This window comes from Dreissena polymorpha, chromosome 2, assembly GCF_020536995.1.
Source record: "Dreissena polymorpha isolate Duluth1 chromosome 2, UMN_Dpol_1.0, whole genome shotgun sequence".
Taxonomy (NCBI): domain Eukaryota; kingdom Metazoa; phylum Mollusca; class Bivalvia; order Myida; family Dreissenidae; genus Dreissena; species Dreissena polymorpha.
The window spans coordinates 124,435,724-124,458,606 of record NC_068356.1 but is presented as its reverse complement, the minus strand read 5'-3'; the positions used below and the strand labels follow the sequence as shown (position 1 = coordinate 124,458,606).

Here is a 22,883-nt window from a genome sequence, read left to right as displayed (position 1 = left end):
CCCTCAGTAATGACACATTACAAAACTTTGAACAAAAATGGAATCGGATTAAATTCTCATGATGTTTGTCCACGTATATACATTTCACTCTAATGTAAGTTTATCTTTCTAAAATATTTTTGTATGTTTTTTTTTTCAATCTTATAAGATCATTTTGAATATACAACGAAACACACAAGTCCAGTATGCTTTCTTCCGACTTTATACAACTCATCATTTTTCATAACAATTCTTCTATATTTTTTTTTCTTTTCTCTTTAAAAAAAAATACATATTAGCATATCTTGTATAACATGTCTGAACTTTATTGCTTTGTACAATCACTATGTTGTATATATTCATGTATACATTGTATGTATTATATTGAATAAAAAAAAAAAAAAAAATAAAACTGGAAAGTGTTGTCCCTCACTTTCATATTCAGACTGGAAAGTGTTGTCCCTCACTATCATATGAAACTGGAAAGTGTTGTCCCGTCACTATCATATGCAGACTGGAAAGTGTTGTCCCTCACTATCATATGCAGACTGGAAAGTGTTGTCCCTCACTATCATATGCAGACTGGAAAGTGTTGTCCCTCACTATCATATGAAACTGGAAAGTGTTGTCCCTCACTATCATATGCAGACTGGAAAGTGTTTTCCCTCACTATCATATGCAGACTGGAAAGTGTTGTCCCTCACTATCATATGAAACTGGAAAGTGTTGTCCCTCACTATCATATGCAGACTGAAAAGTGTTGTCCCTCACTATCCTATGCAGACTGGAAAGTGTTGTCCCTCACTATCATATGCAGACTGAAGTGTTGTCCCTCACTATCCTATGCAGACTGGAAAGTGTTGTCCCTCACTATCCTATGCAGACTGGAAAGTGTTGTCCCTCACTATACTATTCAGACTGCACTGGCTAATCTGGAGCAACGCTTTATGCACATTCTTTAAGCCAAGTTTTCTCAGAACAAGGCTCTATTGTACTTGATAGAGAAATGTCATTTAGATAAATTTGTATAACCCTAAAACATTGAGTTGACAATTTAAGTGAATGAACCAGTCATTGGAAAAATACTTTCATGAGCTGGGTAAGTCGCACTTATCATAACAGTTAATATATTGAATATGACAAGTTCTCAGTTACCTTCAGTATAATAGTCAGGTTTTGGTTATATGTATATTTAATAATGTCATCACCTTCTGTTTATTGTACAAAATGGAATGGTTATTGCCATTTCAATACTAAACTAGAGCTTTGTCACAGGCATGACAAATACCCCCACATGCCGCATTGACACATAATATTGTGCATGCCGTCTTCACAAAAAAAGCGGACACCATGCTCAATTTTTAAAACGCACTAAGTGACCCCGTGACCTAGTTTTTTACCCAGAAAGGCCCATGTTCTAACTTGGCCTTAAGATCATCTCCATAAAACTTCTGACCAAGTTTGGTGAAGATCGGATGTAAACTACTTGAATTAGAGAGCGGACACCATGCTGAATGTTAAATAACACACTAAGTGACCCCGTGACCTAGTTTTAGGCCCCGAATGGCCCATGTTCAAACTTGTCCTAGAGATCATTTAGATAAAACTTGTGACCAAGTTTCGTGAGGTTTGGATGAAAACTACTTGAATTAGAGAGCGGACAACATGGTGAGGTTTAAAACGCACTAAGATACCCCCTGACCTAGTTTTTTACCCGGTATGACCCATATTCAAACTTGAACTAGACATCATCTAGATACAACTTCTGACCAAGTTTGGTGAAGATTGGATGAAAACTACTTGAATTAGAGAGCGGACAACATTGTGATGTTTAAAACGCACTAAGTGACCCTGTGACCTTGTTTTTGACCCGGCATGACCCATATTCAAACTTGCCCTAGACATTATCAAGATACAACTTCTGACCAATTTTGGTGAAGATTGGATGAAAACTACTTGAATTAGAGAGCAGACAACATGCTGAATGTTCAAAACGCACTTAGTGACCCCATGACCTAGTTTTTGACCTGGCAAGGCCCATGTTCGAACTTGGCCTAGACATCATCTAGATACAACTTCTGACCAGGTTTGGTGAAGATCGGATGAAAACTACTTGAATTAGAGAGCAGACAACATGCTGAATGTTCAAAACGCACTAAGTGACCCCATGACCTAGTTTTTGACCTGGCAAGGCCCATGTTCGAACTTGGCCTGGACATCATTTAGATACACATTCTGACCAAGTTTGGTGAAGATCGGATGAAAACTACTTGAATTAGAGAGCGGACACTTAATACAGACCAACAGACATACAGACTGACCGACAAGTTCACTCCTTTATACCCCCCCTAAACTTGGTTTGTGGGGGTATAATAAGGTATATACAGAGATTGTTGGAAAATCAGGCTACACAGCCCACTTTCTTGTACCCCCAATTTTCTAAAGTGGTTTTTGCTATGTTTCAAACATTCCGTTACTTATAACTAGTTAAGTCAGGAAATTTATAAATAGGTTATAATGCCCAACTTACAGTAAGTGAACGTAATTTGTTTATGTATAACACTTCTTCACTCTAACAAATGACTCATAGGAATAAGATAATAAACAATGTTTTTGTCGTGCAGTGAATCTATTACCATAGCAACAGATTTATTCAAATGATACCATTGTTTTGTTTATACATTTTGAACACACCCTTGCAAAAAGTTAACCCACTTTCATACCAAAACACACTTAAACCAACATAAAACTGTGTTTTTTCTAAGTTTTTCTGAGCGGAAGTTGGTTTTTGCTAATAAAAGCGAGTTTTATGTGAGCTAAACTGTGCTTAACTGAGTTTAAAGTTGTTTTTTTAAAGTAGATGTGTGTTAAAGCGAGTTTTTTTGCTGTAAGAAGTTGGTTTTTTATGTGTCAAAAGTGAGTCTTTTTATTTATGAGTTGGTTTATGTGTGTTTAAGTGTGTCTTTTTGTTTTTAAAGAGAGTCTTTTACAACAGAAGTGGGTCTTTTTATAAACAGAAGTGGGTTTAAGCGAGTTTAAGTTGGTCTTTTTATAAATAATTTGAAAGCCGCAACAAGGTTAAAAGACTCACTTTAACACACTTTTCAATAAGTTGGTCTTTTGTTTATTAACATAACTCAACAATAAAACAATAATTCTTCAACTAGGTCTTTGTTTCATGTTTATAGCCATATATTATCAAGGTGAATTGTTAAGGGGCTTTTTTACAGCTTGTTTGCCATTGCACCTTTTGTACATTTGTGGGTTCCCTATAATTTTAAGGAAATATTGGATAAAAATTGCTCTTTCAGAACATCACAGGTTCACAGATACTGTAAAAATGTTAAAATGTTCAAACTTAGTTTTATACCTGAATATGAAATTGTTTGTCTTTCACTTTGAATCAATACATAAATATTAAATATATTATAAGAACAATCACACATCTATAAAAATGTGAATACTTCCATTTAATTCATGTTCTTTGGAGAATTCAATAGACTAACAGTGTGTTTTTTTATTCATTTTTTTTGAGGGGGAGGGTGACACTGTTTCTATAATAAATAAAACTAGTTTCAGTGTGAAAGTGTTGATTAATATATGGAAACTTATGTTGGCTTGCCAGCATCAATTATATCTCATCAACATAAAAACAATAACTATTTTAACTTTCTTATACTGATATTTAACCCCAATACAATAAATGTCTACCACATTGACCTTTAACATACAATTTAAAAGGCAATAAAAATAAATAATATTTATAATATTATTATTTGCTAACACCATTCAGCATGTTATATTGAAATATTCACAATTGAATATAATATGCTAAGGGTGCTGTGTATTATTCAATAAATACATATATGTTGGTGTTGAAATCAGTAGATATTTCTCAGATTTAGTAATTGGCTGACACACATAAGAGATTAGCCCCCCCCCCCCAATTAAATCATAAACATTAATTCTTATCACAGTATCAGTGCTCCATCTATAGGCCTAACAAAGGGGTGTTGATAGACTTTTGATTGGCTGAGCCACCATCTATTTGAAAACAAGCGACTTTGATTGGCTGGAGACAGGAAATTATGTTTTGAAAACAAAGGGGGTTTTCATCAACTGGCTTTGAGCTTTAAGGTATAATTGAGTAACATTAAGACTTATAATTCTAGTTTAAAATGTCTTGAATAACTTTCAGCATGAAGTATTGTGTGGTGAAAACAATGTGTATTTACTACAATGTGTAAATCAACAATAAGTTTGTTGCAAAGGAGATTCAAAGTGGATGGTTAAAGTGATATGGTCTCATGGTTTACTAACGACTCGCCCCCTTAACGACTCGCCCCATAACGACTCGCCCCACTTTTTATAACGACTCGCCCCACTTTTATAACGACTCGCCCCACATAGATAACGACTCGCCCCATCATTACTTATATGGTAGGATTTTTATTTAATTTCGATTTTATTGTGTTTTAAGTCGGTAAAAACTGGTGGGGTATTGAAAAAATATCTTAAGATTTGGCAAATTAGAAGTTTGATGAAATTTGTTAAACAATCACCTTTTTCAGGAACTTTCAACAGAAACTGGAATACTGTATCGCATCCTGCATGATATGTTCAAGATTTCTACACCTGGAATTTTATCAACTCTTGCAATTAATATTATGCGTTACCACAGTAACATAACTATGTTTTTACGTATATAATATATAACGACTCGTCCCATCATTTTTATTGTTACATTTTTAGCATCTATGTTAAATGTAAACAGTACAGATGAATAGAAAGAGAAATATATAAGAAAAACTTTTTTTGTGTTGATGGTTTATTAGATACTTATGTACTTATATACAACAACAACAACAACTTATAAAAAAAAGAAAGTTACGCAGTGTGTATAATAATATCAATACATTGATATAATAAGAAAAATTTACAAAAAGACAGTAATACATCAGTACCGGGTAATCAATATAATTATATCTTAATATTATCAACATTGAATTTATGAAAATGAATTTTTTCAAACGTTTTATTCATAACAAATTTAAACACTATTTACACAAACAACAACAACTATTTGCACAGGTCCGTACATGGCTGAACACAAGTCCAGCAGCTGCGCTGCAAATACAGAGTGCAAAGCGCAGGCATGGTGTTAGTCGAATTATCAATTTAAAATAATGGTATACTATAATCATGTATACATCTTTAAATACTAAACTCCGCAGTGGCACGTATTACTCAATTAAAGTTATAACCATTTAAGTAATTAAATAAATCGTGGAATTAATTGATTTATCACAAATGGTTTCTTGTTTATTTGAAACCATTGCAAATTTTCCGCGGTAATTGTTCACACCTACAAATTAAAAGAACCGCCATTTAATTAGCGTTAAATGTTAATTTAAAACCATTGAAAACTTTCCGCGCTAATTGTTCACACCAACATTTAAAAGAAACGCCATTTGATTAGCATTTTAAAGTAAAGTTTGTGTGAAAAACACAAAAGGACTGATACGCATTTTTATAGTATGAAAAAAGATTTTTAAAACGTGTGTTGTGTATTCAGATCAACAGGTTATAAATAGGTAGATTTAAGATTATAATGGTAATTTTAAAATTATAAATAAAAAATTATCTTACAGATGAATTGTGTCCGTAAAATTTCTGCAAAAAATAAATTTCGGCAAAGACCTTTTTTCATTTTTCTTACCTTTCAATACCCGTATATATGAAAATATCTTTACCACGAAGCAAGGTATTCACGCTTTCGCGATTATGACACATGTATTGTTGATTGTCATCATCCGCCCGCGGTAATGTACCTGTCAATTATGTTGTTAATTCATCGGTCTCTTTATAACGATAATCCCTAAATTCTTGAGTAATTTAACCTGGGAATCTTTAATTGTCGATATGATCTTAGCCTTTGCTTCTTTTTATAAATATAAAGGAAAGTATAACATGAGACAAATGTACCGATACCCAATAGTCTTGCCTTATGGTAATATTGTCACTGAACAAAGATGTAAAAAAATCATAAAATAAAAATTATTACTTTTCAGAATATGCCTGCAATAGACGTCATTTAGGTCAGGTATATGGCAAAAAACCGCTGAACGATGGTTATCAAACAATGCCGAACCTTAAATTCATATTATGAATTGATTTCATTTATATTACCGTATATATTATAACATTTTATTTTGATAGGGCGAGTCGTTATATATGTGGGGCGAGTCGTTATACATGTGGGGCGAGTCGTTATAAAAAGTGGGGCGAGTCGTTATGGGGCGAGTCGTTAAGGGGGCGAGTCGTTACATTACCGGTCTCATAATTCATCAACTGCCTGTTATCTTGGAATACTGAAGAACAGTTGTTTTAGGTTTGTATCTTCATTTTTACATCACTTTTTTATTTAGTTTTATATTGAATTAATTATGATCATTATCATATTTATGTATTGTCACTGGGAAATGTAAATGGATAAGTATAAATGTAATGCAATTATAAGGAAAAACAACACCATTTGAATAATTATGGCTGTATTTTATGATTATTGTCATCTTAAATGTTATTTATACCTATATCTGGTCATTAATGAACAGATTTCTTTCCCACATATTCAATGAAAACTTTTATATTTTAAATTTGAAGGTTAAACTCGCAAGGTGAAATTTACATTTATTGGAAGATTCTTTGGATAGAATATTCCTGCCAAAAGACAGCAGAAGGGGGACTAACTGATGTATGGATTTTGACACCAGATTTTACCCTGCACGAGCAGGCCAACTTGAGGAGATCAGGAGTGGGAAAACCGAGCCCTGTCCTTGACCAAGAAAAGTTGGATTTGTTGAGAGGTAAAACTATACAGGTTTTAGCATTTGAAAGGCGTCACACTTCCGACCAGTCCACACAGCCAAATGAGACCACATAAATTGGTACATTTTCAAACAGTATTTTCTACCACACGTAATTTCTTTTAATTATTTATGACAAGCGTTAAGTCACATGTGATCACAGGATTTAAATTGCAAAAATAAACAAACAAAAACAACAAGCAAACAAACTTGTTTTGATTTAAATTAATAATATTTATAGTAACAAGATATACCATAACAGCAATATTTATCACTTACATTATAAAATATCTTTCAGGACCTGATCTCAAATGAGATCATGCACAAGACGCACCTCGCAAAGGCCATGACAGTATAGTTTTCAGACCTGATCAGCTGGTGACTGCTCTATGAAGTGTTGTTCAACCTATCCTAAGGGGGAGATTCGAGAGGGTCTCCTGATTGCTGAACACTACGCCATGGTTGGTATGATTCTTTTTTTTAGGGAAAAAGGGGATTTAAATATATAGGTGTTCTACTGCCTCCATATTCATTTTGAAACAAACAGAATGCAATTAATTCAAATTTGACTCCAGCACATAATCTGTCTTGCGTTAATTTAATACTACTGCTCAAATTTAAGAGTTACTAAAAATTGTGTTTGTGTATAAAAAAGTTTTGAGAATTTAACACATAGGCAGACAAAAATAACCTCAGTATAAAGTTAACGATCAAGCTCTCATTTTGAACGATATAAAAAATTCAAGCAACAGTAATTTGCCTCCTTGTTTCAAAAACCTCTTTTGAAATCCTTCTAATGTAGATGATGTTAAAATGGGATATCTGAACTGATGATATTGATGTAAAAGTTTATTCCACCAAAATCAAGTTATTCAGATCAGACTTGATTTGGGTGGAAGAAATTCTACGTTTTTTTAATAATGTAATGTACAGTAAAATCCTGCATTGAGTGTTCATATACATTTCAGATGTCATCTCCAAAAAGTTTGCCCTGCCCATATCAACAGTGGAAAAGAACATGAGATGGGCCTTGAGGAGGCTTCGTGTCATGTACTGCGGGGAGAATATATAAACTGTGTAGTGCTGAGCAATATGTTCCTTTGTTCATAGGTGTAAATATGTGTAAAGGGCTATTTCAGGAAAAGATAGGATGAAGGATTCCTTAAAGGCGTCATTTTATTAATCCTGTACCACCAATACAGTTAAAAACAATTATTATTATTTTATCCTCTGTATCACCCCTCACTAACTGAAACTGTATATATCATGATTCATACCTTTCCTCCCATTTTTACCTGTGGTAGCCCTAAGAGGAGAATGTTAATTATTTTAATTTATTATGTTAAATGTGCTCGCATATTGTGATAATGTATCTTGGGTAGATGTTTTCCTGGTTTTGTTAAAAATGCACTGTAAAAATGTTCACATTATTTGTTTTTTTAATATAAACATATTTTTTTGCAAATTGTGTGTGTCTTTTCTTTTTAATCACATGGGGCTTGTAATGATCTGTTGTGATTTTATCTCAAATACCCTTTTTACCATAAAGGTGTAAATATATTTTTTTACAAAGGTTACAGGTCAGACAAGCAAAATTTTATGATCCCTTAAGCAAACAAAAGACTCACAAAAACCAACTTAAACACACTTTTGTAGACAGAAGTGTGTTTAAGTTGGTTTTTTGTGAGTTTTGGTATGTTGGTTTTTTGTGAGTTTTGGTATGTTGGTTTTTTATGAGTTTTGGTATGTTGGTTTTTTGTGGGTTTTGGTATGTTGGTTTTTTGTGAGTTTTGGTATGTTGGTTTTTGTGAGTCTTTGTAACACACAAAAAACCAACATACCGAAACTCACAAAAAACCAACTTACCAAAACTCACAAAAAAACAACTTACCAAAACTTCACATATGTGTAACAAGTGAGTTTTTTCTGTGTTTAACTCAGTTTTAACCAAGTTGGTAAAAATACCCACTTTAAACACAGAAAAAACCAACTTACCAAAACCCACAAAAAACCAACATACCGAAACTCACAAAAAACCAACATACCAAAACTCACAAAAAACCAACTTACCAAAACCCACATATGTGTAACAAGTGAGTTTTTTCTGTGTTTAACTCAGTTTTAACCCAGTTGGTAAAAATACCCACTTTAAACACAGAAAAAACCAACTTACCAAAACTCACAAAAAACCAACATACCGAAACTCACAAAAGCCAACATACCAAAACTCACAAAAAACCAACTTACCAAAACCCACATATGTGTAACAAGTGAGTTTTGTCTGTGTTTAACTCAGTTTTAACCAAGTTGGTAAAAATACCCACTTTAAACACAGAAAAAACCAACTTACCAAAACTCACAAAAATCAACATACCAAAACCCACTAAAAACCAACTGCCAATACCGCTTGGTTTAACACGGATAAAACCCGTGTTAAACTCGAGTTTTACACACTTATTTGGGAAGGGCCATATTCACTCAAAACATTCACATCAATATATTTGTCAGTTTAGACAAAAATTGTATAAAAATATAAATAAATATGATTTTGCTTCTATCATACTCTAGCTTTTTTAAGAAAAATTATGGAAACAGAGCAAATCAATGAATCCAAAATTTAAACACTTGAATGTAACATGAGCATCGTGGTTGGAGATACTGTGAAACCATTTATTTTCGACAGCACAAAATTTCGTCATTTTTATAAAAATGAGGATTTCGTCAGCACTTAAATTCGCCGATTTCTGATTTTGAATTTAAAAAAAATGCGTCAGTCAATATCCGATTTGTGTGTAATACATATTCGCGATCAATCGCAGTTGCGAAAAATCGTGGTACGAATGCGGGAACACACTTGAGAATCACTGCAGGAGGTGGGGCCTGTTTGTCACATGCCAATTAACTAGTCTTTTGTTATCAAGGGGCAGTAATGGACCCTCTTAATGTATGCCATTCACACGTTCATTGTTATGATTAGCGGACAAGTGGGATCGAATAACCGTTAACGAGTGTTTGTAACAACGAAGCCAATTGCCAATTAGTCTTATTCTATAATTATAATTGCCATACTGATAACAATCGTACCTTTTTGTCAATACCGTTTTAAAACTGTTTGTGTTATACGAAAGAGGTTCCAGTTTGTTAAGTGTTTTTTTTAAATAAAATGCTTTTTTATTCTAATATCAACATTAAAATTATAAACTCTATATGTGTGTTTGTTCTTAAAAAGTAAACTACCGGTATATAAATCAATAATGTCAATAATTAAAATATAAATATATTGATACATATAAAATAGTAATAAGTGTGGTTAAACGCAAAGAATCAAACAACAAACAGCAATTAAAATATTCTTTATTAATTTGTGATAAATACGCATGTTAATCACACATCGTCATCTTTTCATTTGGTTTATTGTCTTTCATCGGCATTCGCTGCGTGATGGTTAATATGCAACACCCCTGAAAAACACAATGCACCTAATGGGTAATAAAGTTAAAAACAATTAGCGCTAATTCATTACCATTATACATAAACGAAGTCAACGCATTCGATACAGCTGTACTGCACACGCGTTTTAAAGAAGTGTAACGTGTCAGTTAAGTACCTTGTGTAATCTACATCCCTTTGTGTAAAAAACGGATTAATCTTGAAACAGCAGTGAATGTGTGCATGGATTATGTTGGAATTTAATGCCTCATGTTTATGGTAAAGTTTTAAAATATTGTTCAACTTAGTGTTTGTTTTTGTTCAAACATAGAGCATGATTGTTCGTTAGGATCTTAAATTCGCCAATCGGTCGACTGACGAAATTTATGAAAATTAATGCCTGAAGATTAATAATGGTTTCACAGTAGATGCCCCCCCCCCCACCAGATTTTTTGCAACAAAACTGACTATAAGAGTTAATCTTATCATATTTGTGTGACTAAGCCACTTATATAAGTTTTTAGTTGACACAGAATTATGCAGTCAATTAGGAAGTATCAAGCAAATCGGTGAAACAGTTGATGAGTTATTAATTGGAAACCATTTCACAAGTATTGTGACAGTGACCTTGACCTTTGACCTAGTGACCCCAATTTCTATAGGGGGTCATCTACTGTCCAAGGCCTATGCACATGGGAAGTATTAAGCCAATCGGTGTATCAGTTGACAAGTTATTGATCGGAAACTATTTCACACTTAATGTGACAATGACCTTGACCTTTAACCTTGTTACCCCATTGTCAATAGGGGCCATATACTGTCTAAGGCAAAAGCACATGGGAAGTTTCAAGCCAATCAGTCCCAAGTTTGTGTTCACAAGTTATTGATCCGAAACAAACTGGTCTACTGACAGACAGACATCTAGCAAAAACAATATACCCCCTCTTCTTTGAAGTGGGGCATAAACATTCAGATTTTAACTTGTACTATGTTTTAAAACAAGAGCAACGCATAACAGATGCCACGCTTGGCTACAGGTGCAGTTTTAAATAAATGAATTTTTTATATTTTTTTTAGAGGTCACAGTGACCTTGACCTTTGACCTAGTGACCCCAAAATGGGTGTGGCGTATAGAACTCATCAAAGTGCATCTACATATGAAGTTTCAAAGGTGTATGTGGAAGTATTTTGATTTTAGAGCCAATGTTCAAAACCGTAACAAAGGCGGCGGACGTCAAACGGCGGACGACGAGCTGGCTATGACAATACCTCAGGTTTTCTCCAAAAACGCCGAGCTAAAAATGTTAATAATTATTAAGTGATTTTTTTTTGCATTTCAACTGATTTCTGCAGCCCATGGCACACAGTAATTTCCATCCATACCTTGACTTTGGGTCCATCTCATTAAAGGAATCAGCATTGTAAATGTGATCAGTTCCAAACTCATCCTGCATCTGTAAATGATACATGCTGTGTTCCAGAATCCTTCTATAAATATGGAGCATATTTGGCAGTCCTTTTCGACAATTAATAGAAAATAGTTTGAAACACTAAGTTCAATATTTGAGATTAACCTTAAAAAGAAATTGGTCACAGTTTGGCAACGTGTTAATTTTGAAAACAAGACCTGTTTAAGGATGCCAGCAAGCTCAACTTTTATTGTTCTTGTCATAAATTCTGGCTTTCCTTTTCTTAACCTAACATTTGATATTGTATGTAAGTAATCTGGGCTATAAGTTATTTAGTATTTTTTCCATGTGCTAAATATTCTATGAGACATATAGTCCTTGATTTTGATCAGAAACTTTTTCTTTATTTACTTTCAGTGACCTTAGTGTAGTTCCCGAGTCTGTTTCCTGGGACTAGAACCAGAACTTTGTGTCTATGGGGGAAATCTACAGAACGCTCCCACAGAAGGGATCCAACCCATGACCTCCGGATCGCTACAAGAGCTTAAACATGTCTTGAGATGTTGAGATATTAAGCACAAACTATCTGTATCTATTCTATAATCACGACCTTGAACTTGATCACACAAATTTCTTGTGAAATGCATGGGCAGTAAAAATATATGTATATTTTTTTCAATACAAACATCACCAAAAATTCTTCAATACATGCAAACGTTTTTGACAGTGACATGAACATTGATCTCACACATCCCTAATGACATTCCTTGCTAGATTTGGATAAATAACATTAGCTCAATTTGTTAGTGCAATATTGAGCAGAAACCATTTGTCTACAATTTAGTAATCGCCTTCTGTGATCTCAAATGAAGATTCGAAGGAATGCATCGATTTATGCAGTTGCATGACGAAAGCTCAATTCGTTTTGGGGGTTACACAGCAGAATCTTTCTTCTATTTTAAGTACAAATGACATTAACCTTGACCTCATGAATGCCACATGCAACCCTGTCAGGACTGGGCATAAGGTACTTATATTTTAGAATATTTTAATTACATTAGCTCAATCTGTTCTTGAGTCATTGAGCAGTAACATTTTTGAACATTTTTTTATATGGGCTGCGCTCTGTGAAAAGGGGGTTTAATGCATGTTTGTGAAGTGTCGTCCCAGATTAGCCTGTGCAGTCTGCACAGGCTTATCATGGACAACACTTTCCGCCTAAACTGGATTTTTTCTAAGAAGAGACTTTCTGTAAACAAAAAATACCATAAAAGCGGATAGTGTTGTCCCTGAAAGGCCTGTGCGGAGTTAACCCCCTTTTCACAGAGCACGGCTCATATATTAACTGCTGAAGACCTTAAACTTGTTCCGAAACAGCCAATGCTAGGTCTAAATTTTATGAGGCATTAATTTCTTAAGTTTATTTTATGCTGGTTTATAGAGAAATGTCAGTGAATTTAAACTGATAATTCACTGTTTCAAACAGTGGAAAAAAAACAGTGATAATTATTTATAATGTGAAATGATGTCGTTTTAATGACGGTTCAACATTGTTATTTGATAACTCGTGAATTAAAATCGACATTCCATAAAATCCAACAAATATCCTTTACTTAATAACAATACCTCAATTTGGTATCCATAAATTAAGTGGCTTTGATTTTACTAGTTTAAGTAACAGTGACCATGACCTTAAACCCATCCATCCCATACAACATATGAAGTGGGGAATGGGTCTTAATACACGGTATCTACAGCTGAGGTTCAATGGAAATATCAACATTTGACAATCTGTAAACTGTTTCTATAGCTAATATGTAAATTTTCAATGTGTAAATAGGCCTTAATAATGATCATTTCAGGCTAGAGAAGCACTAGAGTCATTCTGACCTAGCCGCAAACAAAATAACTACCTCTTAGGAAGTAGATAGATTTAATTTCTGAAATATAATGTATTAAATAATTAAATAAGAAAGCCAAGCTGCAATGTTGGGCCAATGTCATATAGTTACCTAAGTGATTAAACGCTCAACAATTGCTTTTGGCAAATATAAATGTTAACACACCTTGATTTATTATTAGCAAATTTTGAGAAGCTTTAAATGAATTGATTTCTGAAAAGCAAACCATGCATACATATGGTGTGAATCATCAAAGTGAAAACAGATAATTTAAGTAATAGCTTTCCTGTACACATACACTGGAAAATTCAATTTGATTTGATCATATGTTAAGCCTTGAAATCAAGACTGTCCAAATTTAAGCATAATAAAATATATTGCATGGCTAAGTCAATCAAAATGCATTTATAAACAAACAAATTTGTTGCATTGATATCCCCCACCAAATAAATTTTGTATATCGATGGTTGCAAAGCCCTTGATACAATGTATACAGTATAATCATAAAAATAATTAAATGTAGGGTAATTGTTTTGATGAATTGCAAATCTCCTCGTTGATATCTTATACACCCCTGAAGTTTCATGTTAAAATTTTGTGGCGTATCTGAGCTATAACCCTGAAAGTTACATGTATATCATACACAAACAAGAAAGGACAAGAACTCTTAGTTAAGAAAGTGTAAAGTTATGGTTTTTGTGGTATTCACATTGATTTCTACACACCCATGAAGATTCATGTTGAAATTTTGTATCATTCTTAAATACAGCCCTGAAAAGTTTCATCATACAAAACAAAAAAACAAAGGGCAATAACTGTTATTTAAGAAAGTGAAGGGTTATGGTTCTTAAGCATTGCACTTCTTCTCATCAATACCTATACACTCATGAAGTTTTATGTTGAAGTCTTGCAAAGTATCTGAGATATAGCACTGAAATGTTACATTAAATAAAAACACTAAGGGCAATAAGTCTTATTAAAGAAAGAGTAGGGTTAGGGTTCTTGTGCATGGCACTTCTTGGCATTGATATCTATACACCCATGAAGTTTCATGTTGAAATGTTGTATCATTCTAAAATATAGCCCTGACAGGTTCCATCAAACAACACAACAGACGGCAATAATTGTTATTTAAGAAAGTGAAGGGTTATGGTTCTTAAGCATTGCACTTCTCCATATAAATATCAATACACCCATGAAGTTGCATGTTGAAGTCTTGCATGGTGTCAGAGATATAGCCCTGAAAAGTTACCCAAAACAAATTAAAACTAAGGCAATACCTCTTATTAACGAAAGTGTAGGGTTATGGTTCTTGTGCATGGCACTTTTCCGCATTGATATCTATACACATATGAAGCGTCTGAGCCCTAAAACGTTTTGTGACAAATGGATGAAAAGACTGACAGACTTACAGTTTGTATGAACGTTGAGCCAATCTTGTTGAACATAGGATCTTCAAAATCCAACAGGTATGTACTGCAACATAAAAGTGTAGTATTGGTCATTGACATTTGTAGATCATGGTGGGGCGCGGATATGGTGTGAGTCCAGGGATCAAGACAGCCTCTTTCTGAGAAAACTGGGCTTAATTCTAGTGTGTTAAGTGTCATCTCAGGTTAGCCTGTGCAGTTGGCACAGGCTTATCATGAATAACACTTACCACCTACACTGGATCTTAAAAGAGACTTTCATGAATATTTTTTTCCCATAAAAGCGGAAAGTGTTGTCAATTATAAGCCTTTGCAGACTACACAGGCAAATTGGGGAAGACACTTTACAAACATGCCTTAAGCCCTGTTTTCCAAGAATGAGTCTCCAGAGGTCCCAGGTGTGATACCCATATTTGGAGCAATCTTAAGATTTGAAATGAGCCGTGCTCTGTGTAAAGGGGATTTAATGCTGGTGCATAGAGTGCTGTCCCAGATTACCATGTGCAGTCAGCCCAGGCTAATCCGGGACAACACTTTCCGCTTTTATGATATTTTTGATTGGGAATCCCTTCTCAGCAAATTTACTGCATTTTTGCAGACTGCACAGGCTAATCTGGGACGACACTTACGCACAAGCATTAAACCCCCTCTTCACAGAGCACGGCTCAAATTTATAAACCTAGTGCAGGTTCCACCCAGAACATGGACTACCAATCAGCCCTAAGTTGCATTTGAAAGCAATATAAAAGGGCAAATTTACCACTGGAAATGTAGAGGATATTTGTTGTATTTGGTAGAAAATCTATTTTAAGTCACTAGTGATTAAAGAAAACAAGACTATTGCCAAGCAATATATGTCCCCTATCGGCTCCACCATTGTCAGATTTTTATATATATATATATATATATATGCCATAGCAACCAGAATTCTTGACGTAGGAACAAAATGAATAGACGTGCATAATCTCCATATTGCCATCTGACCATGTTTCAAGTTTTATGAAAAAATATGAAGAACTTTTAAAGTTATCGCAGGATCTAGAAAAGTGTGACAGACAGACTCACAGACGCACAGAGCGCAAACCATATGTCCCCTACGGTGAAACTGGTAGGGGACAATAATATTTTCACAAAGTGACACGGCCAAGAGTAATTTTTTTTCTATGATCACAAGTGACTTAAAATGATATTCCACCAAATCCTATTTTCTTTTTACTTTATGCTTACAAATAAATATTTGTGTATATTTGCTGAAAAAATGACGTTGTAACGTAATGAAAACGATGTCATTTCACAGCATAACAGTGGAAATAAACGATAATTTTCGCTGTTAATTTTCACTCTTTGAAACAGTGAATTATCAGTTTTAATTCACTGATATTTTCTATCAAATCTATAAACCACTGGAATTCATACAATAAAGTACCATAATGCTCCTCATAAGCATTTCATGAAAGATGACTCTTATAAATATCAGACACAACTAAAATTGTGTCTTTAGCAGTAATGTAGTTTGAAGCACAGTACTGCAAAGACATATGACTAGCGTCATGCAAAAATGGGTCTTATGTCATATGCGGCCAAAATAAATCCAGATCAGCCAGCGCAGTCTGGCCATAAGCTTCTCTGTTAGCTACAAAGTCAAGTAAGGCGATGTGGTCCTATCAACGGACAGGGTAGCTCCTGACCAGAGTGCCTGAATATGCTAACTGGAGCTACGCTGGTCACATGCGGCATTAGACCCATTTTTGCATGACATGACTCATGCAATATTGTGAAAAGGTGAATGTAACAAATATGAAATACAAGAAAGACAATATCAGAGTTTGCAGTTTGAAATAGTACACATACAATAACGAAGAAGAACTCAAACACTTTTGAAAATATTGCTGTGAATGTGGAAAAACTGCATTCAGCACAAATGCCTTTAAAGGGAGATTATACCATTTTTTCAAATATTTATGAATTTATATAAATGTGTAAAAAACTTATCATACATATATTTCAATATAAATTAAATAAAAGTTAAGAAGAACATGTGTCGAAAAATGCAAAATAAGCAAGATAGTTAATTCTGAAATCGAAAATGTCTGTACAGTCGAATTCCCCAGCATGTATACTATCATGCATGTACGATGTGAATCTAAATAAAGTTTTAGTACTGATCATTTTAATTTCCTGCAACCATATTTATTCATCCGACACACAAACACTTACTCCGATCCTAATAAAAAGACGAGTGCTTCGGTTATTGTAGGAAAATATGTATGAAATATCTTCGTCAAAATCGGCTTGGGGCGCTTATTTGTCTTTGCTGCATTTTATGAAATTTGTCTTCAATGTATAATTTTTATACCACAGGTAGGGTGGCATATAGCAGTTGAATTGTCTGTGAGTCCATATGTCTGTCTGCCTGTCAGTCTGTGTGTGCGTCCGAAAACTTTAACATTGGCCATATTTTTTGCAATATTGAAGATATATAGCAACTTGATATTTGGCATGCATGTGTATCTCATGGAGCTGCACAATTTGATTGGTGAAAAGTCAAGGTCATCCTTCAAGGTCAAAGGTTAAATTTTTTTAATTAATTCAAAGCGACGCAGTTGTGGGCATAGTGTTTCTGACAAACACATCTCTTGTTCTTGCCTATTTTGTGTTATTGTAACATATTTTAATCAGTATATTACAATTTAACACATACAAAAATCTTATAATCCTTTTTAATGTTCTAAAAAAAAAGCATGTTCAGACTACAAAGGCTGATAAACAATAAAAACTTCAATATACAGGTGCATTATGTTAAGAAGTAGTTTCTTGAAACATAAACTACCATACAAGTGGAAAGTGTCAACCTTGTTTTCCAACAATCCTAATAACAGACATAATTGACTCCACACATCCCCTTATTTTGAAGAAAGGAATAATGAAACTGGTACACAAGCTAAAGGTTGCATGCTCTATTACAAATGATCAACGACTCAATCTTGCCAAATGGCACAAAACAATTCAGATCACACTTAATGTAAGAGTTCAATCATAAAATCATGGTGACCCTAAACTATGGATATGTCTAGTACATGTCTAGAACATGACTAGAACATGACTTGAACATGACTAGAACATGACTTGAAAATGACTAGAACATGTCAAGAACAAGAACATGGCTTATATCCCTGAAGTGCTTTGTGAGTTAAGTCCAAGGGCAAATAACTCCGGAATGTGAGTATCATTTAATTTTATCATGTCAATCGCTTAAAAGGCAGTAGTTAGCTTAAACAAATTTTGACATTTTACTTGGACTGACCAAATGACAACAGGCTTGTACTGACACATATATATCCTCTAATTTGTGGGGTATAAATATTATCAGACCCCTTGACTACACAATTCCCCAATTGTAAACTTTAGACTCAACAAAAGTATTTGATGTAAATATGACTGTTAAAATAATAAAAATAAAGATTTCAGTGCAAAATTATATTTTTCCTCTAGAATATTACATACATACGAAGAAAAATACATACATACATTTAAAACTTTTCATAAAGTATAAAGTATTTCATAAACAATAGCTGTTATAATTTAACTTCAACTTCTTTTATCTAGATACTTACAATTAAGACTGAAAACTCCAGGTGTCAGGTTGCTGAATAAAATTAATCAAATGTCTAATTCTTTATGTTAGACTTACCAGCAATAAGAGCTATTAAACCCTCCCCAATCCGACAGTCGACTAACGCTTGCGTTTGGGTACAACCTTAGAACAGAAAGGTGTGAAATATAATGTTATATGAGCATGTTCAAACAAAGCTTAATTATGAGTACTTACCAGCAATAAGTGCTATCGAAACCATTCCAATCAGAAAGTTGACTCACGCTTGCATTAGGGTACAGCCTTAGAACAAAAAGGTGTGAAATCTAAGATTATATGTACACTTACAAACAAAGGTTTGATATGAGTACTTAGTGTAACTTGTCTAATACTTAACACTTGCGATTTACCAATATGATGCCTCATGTGTACTAAGACAAAAGCATCCTTTCAAGTTACTATTACATGTTAGAAAAGGGCAAAAAAGACACAAGCAGAACAGGCCACCAAGGTCCTTGTATCAATAAAGTGACCAAATAGTCACAGGCTCAGGCAATTATCATCCTCAACTTAAATGGCAAAATGCCTAGGATTCAAACCTAAAGAACATATTTTTATACACAAAAAAAAAAAGTTAAGGTAGTGTTTAGGTAACACATTGTTTCATAACTCATGACAATATTACAATTTTAAAATCAAATGAAAATGTTGTCTAATAATACACGTTTTTACAAAACCGCTAACATTGCAAATTTGTTATTGTGTTGAAAAGAGGAATAATGTAACTACAGAAATTAAGATTATATCACCATGTCCACACTTGAGACATACTTTGTGAAAACCAGATTAGCCTGTGGAGTCCGCACAAGTTAATCTGGGACAAAAGTTCTCGCTCAGGCTTGAATTTCATCATAAAAATATAAAGTGTTGTCCTTCATCAGCCTTTAAAAACTGCACAGGCCAATCTGGGACAACCCTTTAATAGTTCATGCTTTCAGCCTGTTTTCAAAAAGCGCTGATCAATAAAAGGCTAGTTACATAATTTTCTATAGAATACATGACAAAACAAACAACATACAATATACACAAACATTATTACAACTTGAGTCACTGCCTAAGAGAAATTATACAGTCGAAACTGACCTAACGGTCACATGAATTTACCGGTCACCTGCAGACAACGGTCAGTCTGGAAATCCCCCGACGAAAAACACTCTATATTACACCTGAATTTAACGGCCACCTGTCCATATCGGCCAACGGCCACTATATTCAACTCCGAAATTCATGTTTGAACTGAAATCAACAGTAACGCGTCAGGCGTCTCGAGTCGTGAAAATTAAAAACACTGCACATCATTTGTTCGTCTATTTTGCGATTAAAGCGTTTGATAGCGGTAATTGCCTTTGATATTATAAAAGCGGCCCGCTGCGAGTAAACAAATAATATTAAGGTGTTGAGAAGGTGTGTTTTCCGGGATTTATTGTGGGGGCTTCTTCAACAGAAAATATGTTAGAGTTTTTGACACGTTTAAAGTAATAATCGCTCATTAAATGACCGCTAATAAGTACATTGTACTTACAACATTGAAAATAACATTTTCGGATCATTCTTCAAAAGAGCTTTCTAGCGTTCACAACACTTTTAAAAGCAATCGGAATAATAAATCACGGAATAACGAGTGGTTAACGTAAGTTCATCACATTAGAGGAGCAAGTCAAGTGTTTGAAACTGTTTAAATCTCGAAAGAGTTCGCGTGTAATAGCAAGTGAGCTCTGTGTTGGACGTACGCAAGTGCAGAGTGTGCTTAAGCGTAAGCGAGAAATTATGGAGGAGTATGAATCGAATGCAAATGTGAGTTTGAAGCGTTGTATTTTGTATGAGGTTGTTGAATTAAAATGTTTTTTGTGTGATGTTTGCGTACGAATAAATTTTAACAAACTTTTTGCGTCTTTTTCTTTGAATTAGAACGGTACAATATCCCCGTACTATCGGTCTTTGAAAGCGAATCCGCTTTTTAGACTGGGTGGGGTAACAACGTAGCAATACTACCAACTGACAAACCATCTTAAAATTGTGATCCGAATTCAACGGTCACCTGTGGACAACGGTCACTTTGGTCATTTCCCTTGACTGACCGCTGAATTCAGGTTTGACTGTAATTTCTATCTCCTAACTGATGATGATGGACAACGGTCACTTTTGTCATTTTCCTTGACTGACCGCTGAATTCAGGTTTGACTGTAATTTCTATCTCCTAACTGATGATGATCTATCTCCTAACTGATGATGATCTATCTCCTAACTGATGATGATCTATCTCCTAACTGATGATGATCTATCTCCTAACTGATGATGATCTATCTCCTAACTGATGATGATCTATCTCCTAACTGATGATGATCTATCTCCTAACTGATGATGATCTATCTCCTAACTGATGATGATCTATCTCCTAACTGATGATGATCTATCTCCTAACTGATGATGATCTATCTCCTAACTGATGATGATCTATCTCCTAACTGATGATGATCTATCTCCTAACTGATGATGATCTATCTCCTAACTGATGATGATCTATCTCCTAACTGATGATGATCTATCTCCTAACTGATGATGATCTATCTCCTAACTGATGATGATCTATCTCCTAACTGATGATGATCTATCTCCTAACTGATGATGATCTATCTCCTAACTGATGATGATCTATCTCCTAACTGATGATGATCTATCTCCTAACTGATGATGATCTATCTCCTAACTGATGATGATCTATCTCCTAACTGATGATGATCTATCTCCTAACTGATGATGATCTATCTCCTAACTGATGATGATCTATCTCCTAACTGATGATGATTTGGGCCACAAGTCAGAAGTAAAATATTGAAAATTAAAATAATTTAAAAATAAATGAAACTTTTTGTCTGAAAAAACAAACAATAAAAATTGAATAATAAACAATAATATTGGAAGTCTGTTAATTGCATACAGATTACATACACTCCCCTACCTGGTGAAGTTTTCAGGCACAAGTCCAGAGAACCCTGGTAAGACTGGTATCATACCGAGGTCCCTCATACGTGCCAGTATCTGGTGCTGCAAGGCAAGCTGGTTGTCTATCCAGGACTGGGGCAGGGGCCCTCCCCAACCATGCATGTTACCCATCCGGGACCTGAAATATGGGAACCAAAAAATTAACTTTAGCTTTGCACAGTCTCATCTGGGATAACACTTTATGCACATGCATTAAACCAGGTTTTCCCAGCGCAAGACCCTCCCCAACCATGCATTACCCATCTGTGACCTCAAATACACAAGCCAAAATGAGTTCTGTGTTTGGAAAATGGGGTTCAATTCATGTGCGTAAAGTGTCGTTCCAGATAAGCGCGTGCAGTCCACACAGGCTAATCAGGGATGACACATTCCATCTTATCTGGATTTTCAATGAGTGCAGACTGCACTGGCTAACCTGAAATGACACTTAATGCATATGAATTAAACCCTGCTTTCCCAATCAGGACTTAAATGTACAAAAAATTGTAACAACTGGAAAAACAAGCATGGTATGCAACGTTTAATGACTGCATAAGCAGTTCATAACAAAACAAGAAAGAATCATGACATAGCTAAACAAGAGCACCGCCTTGCGGGTGCAGACCGCTCATCTATTTTCTTTTTAAAGGTGAAGGGACTCTCAATTTCAATCACAAAGGAGGGAGGGGTGGAGTGAAGAGGGGTGTATAGTGTGGGGGTGTGGACATTTATTACATTATCTTCAAAAATTGCGGATAAAAAAATGCAAAAAAAAAATTCCAGGAGGGGGGGGGGGGGGGGGGGAAGGATTCTTGGGTGCTACGGTATTTCAAAAAATAAATAAATAAATAAATATTTGTGTTTTTTAACCGTTTCAAAAAAAATAATTTGGGGGGGGGGTGGGGTGGGGGGGGTATAGTGTGAGGGTGTGGTGGTCATTTGTGAAATGATCTTAAAAAAAAAAAAAAAAAAAAAATAGGGGGGGGGGGTTCGGGGGGGGGGGGGAGGGGGGGATGGTTTGGGTGGAGTCTGTTGTGGTATGTCAGGTAAGAGTAGTTTTGTCAAAGTATCAATCAAACCTATTCATAAATAAAGAAGTTATGGCAATTTTAGCAAAATTTAATCATTTGACCTTGAGAGTCAAGGTCATTCAAAGGTCAAGGTAAAATTCAACTTGCCAGGTACAGTAACCTCATGATAGCATGAAAGTATTTGAAGTTTGAAAGCAATAGCCT

General features: G+C 34.6%; 1 protein-coding gene across 49 annotated transcripts in view; it reads right to left on the bottom strand.

Moving 5' to 3' along the window:
• The window catches only part of LOC127868847 (alpha-N-acetylglucosaminidase-like), a 64,049-nt gene that overhangs the window by 27,162 nt on the left and 14,004 nt on the right, over window positions 1-22,883 (bottom strand). For 48 of the 49 annotated variants that reach the window (XM_052410988.1, XM_052410943.1, XM_052410948.1 and 45 more), the window contains exons 7-10: window positions 21,626-21,787; window positions 18,706-18,771; window positions 14,997-15,060; window positions 11,658-11,728 (exon numbers count right to left, since the gene is read on the bottom strand). In XM_052410988.1, the coding sequence (XP_052266948.1) occupies window positions 11,658-11,728; window positions 14,997-15,060; window positions 18,706-18,771; window positions 21,626-21,787 (363 nt within the window). Of the gene's footprint in view, window positions 1-11,657; window positions 11,729-14,996; window positions 15,061-18,705; window positions 18,772-18,843; window positions 18,910-21,625; window positions 21,788-22,883 lie in introns of all 49 variants that reach the window. The other variant, XM_052410940.1, reaches the window with a different exon arrangement.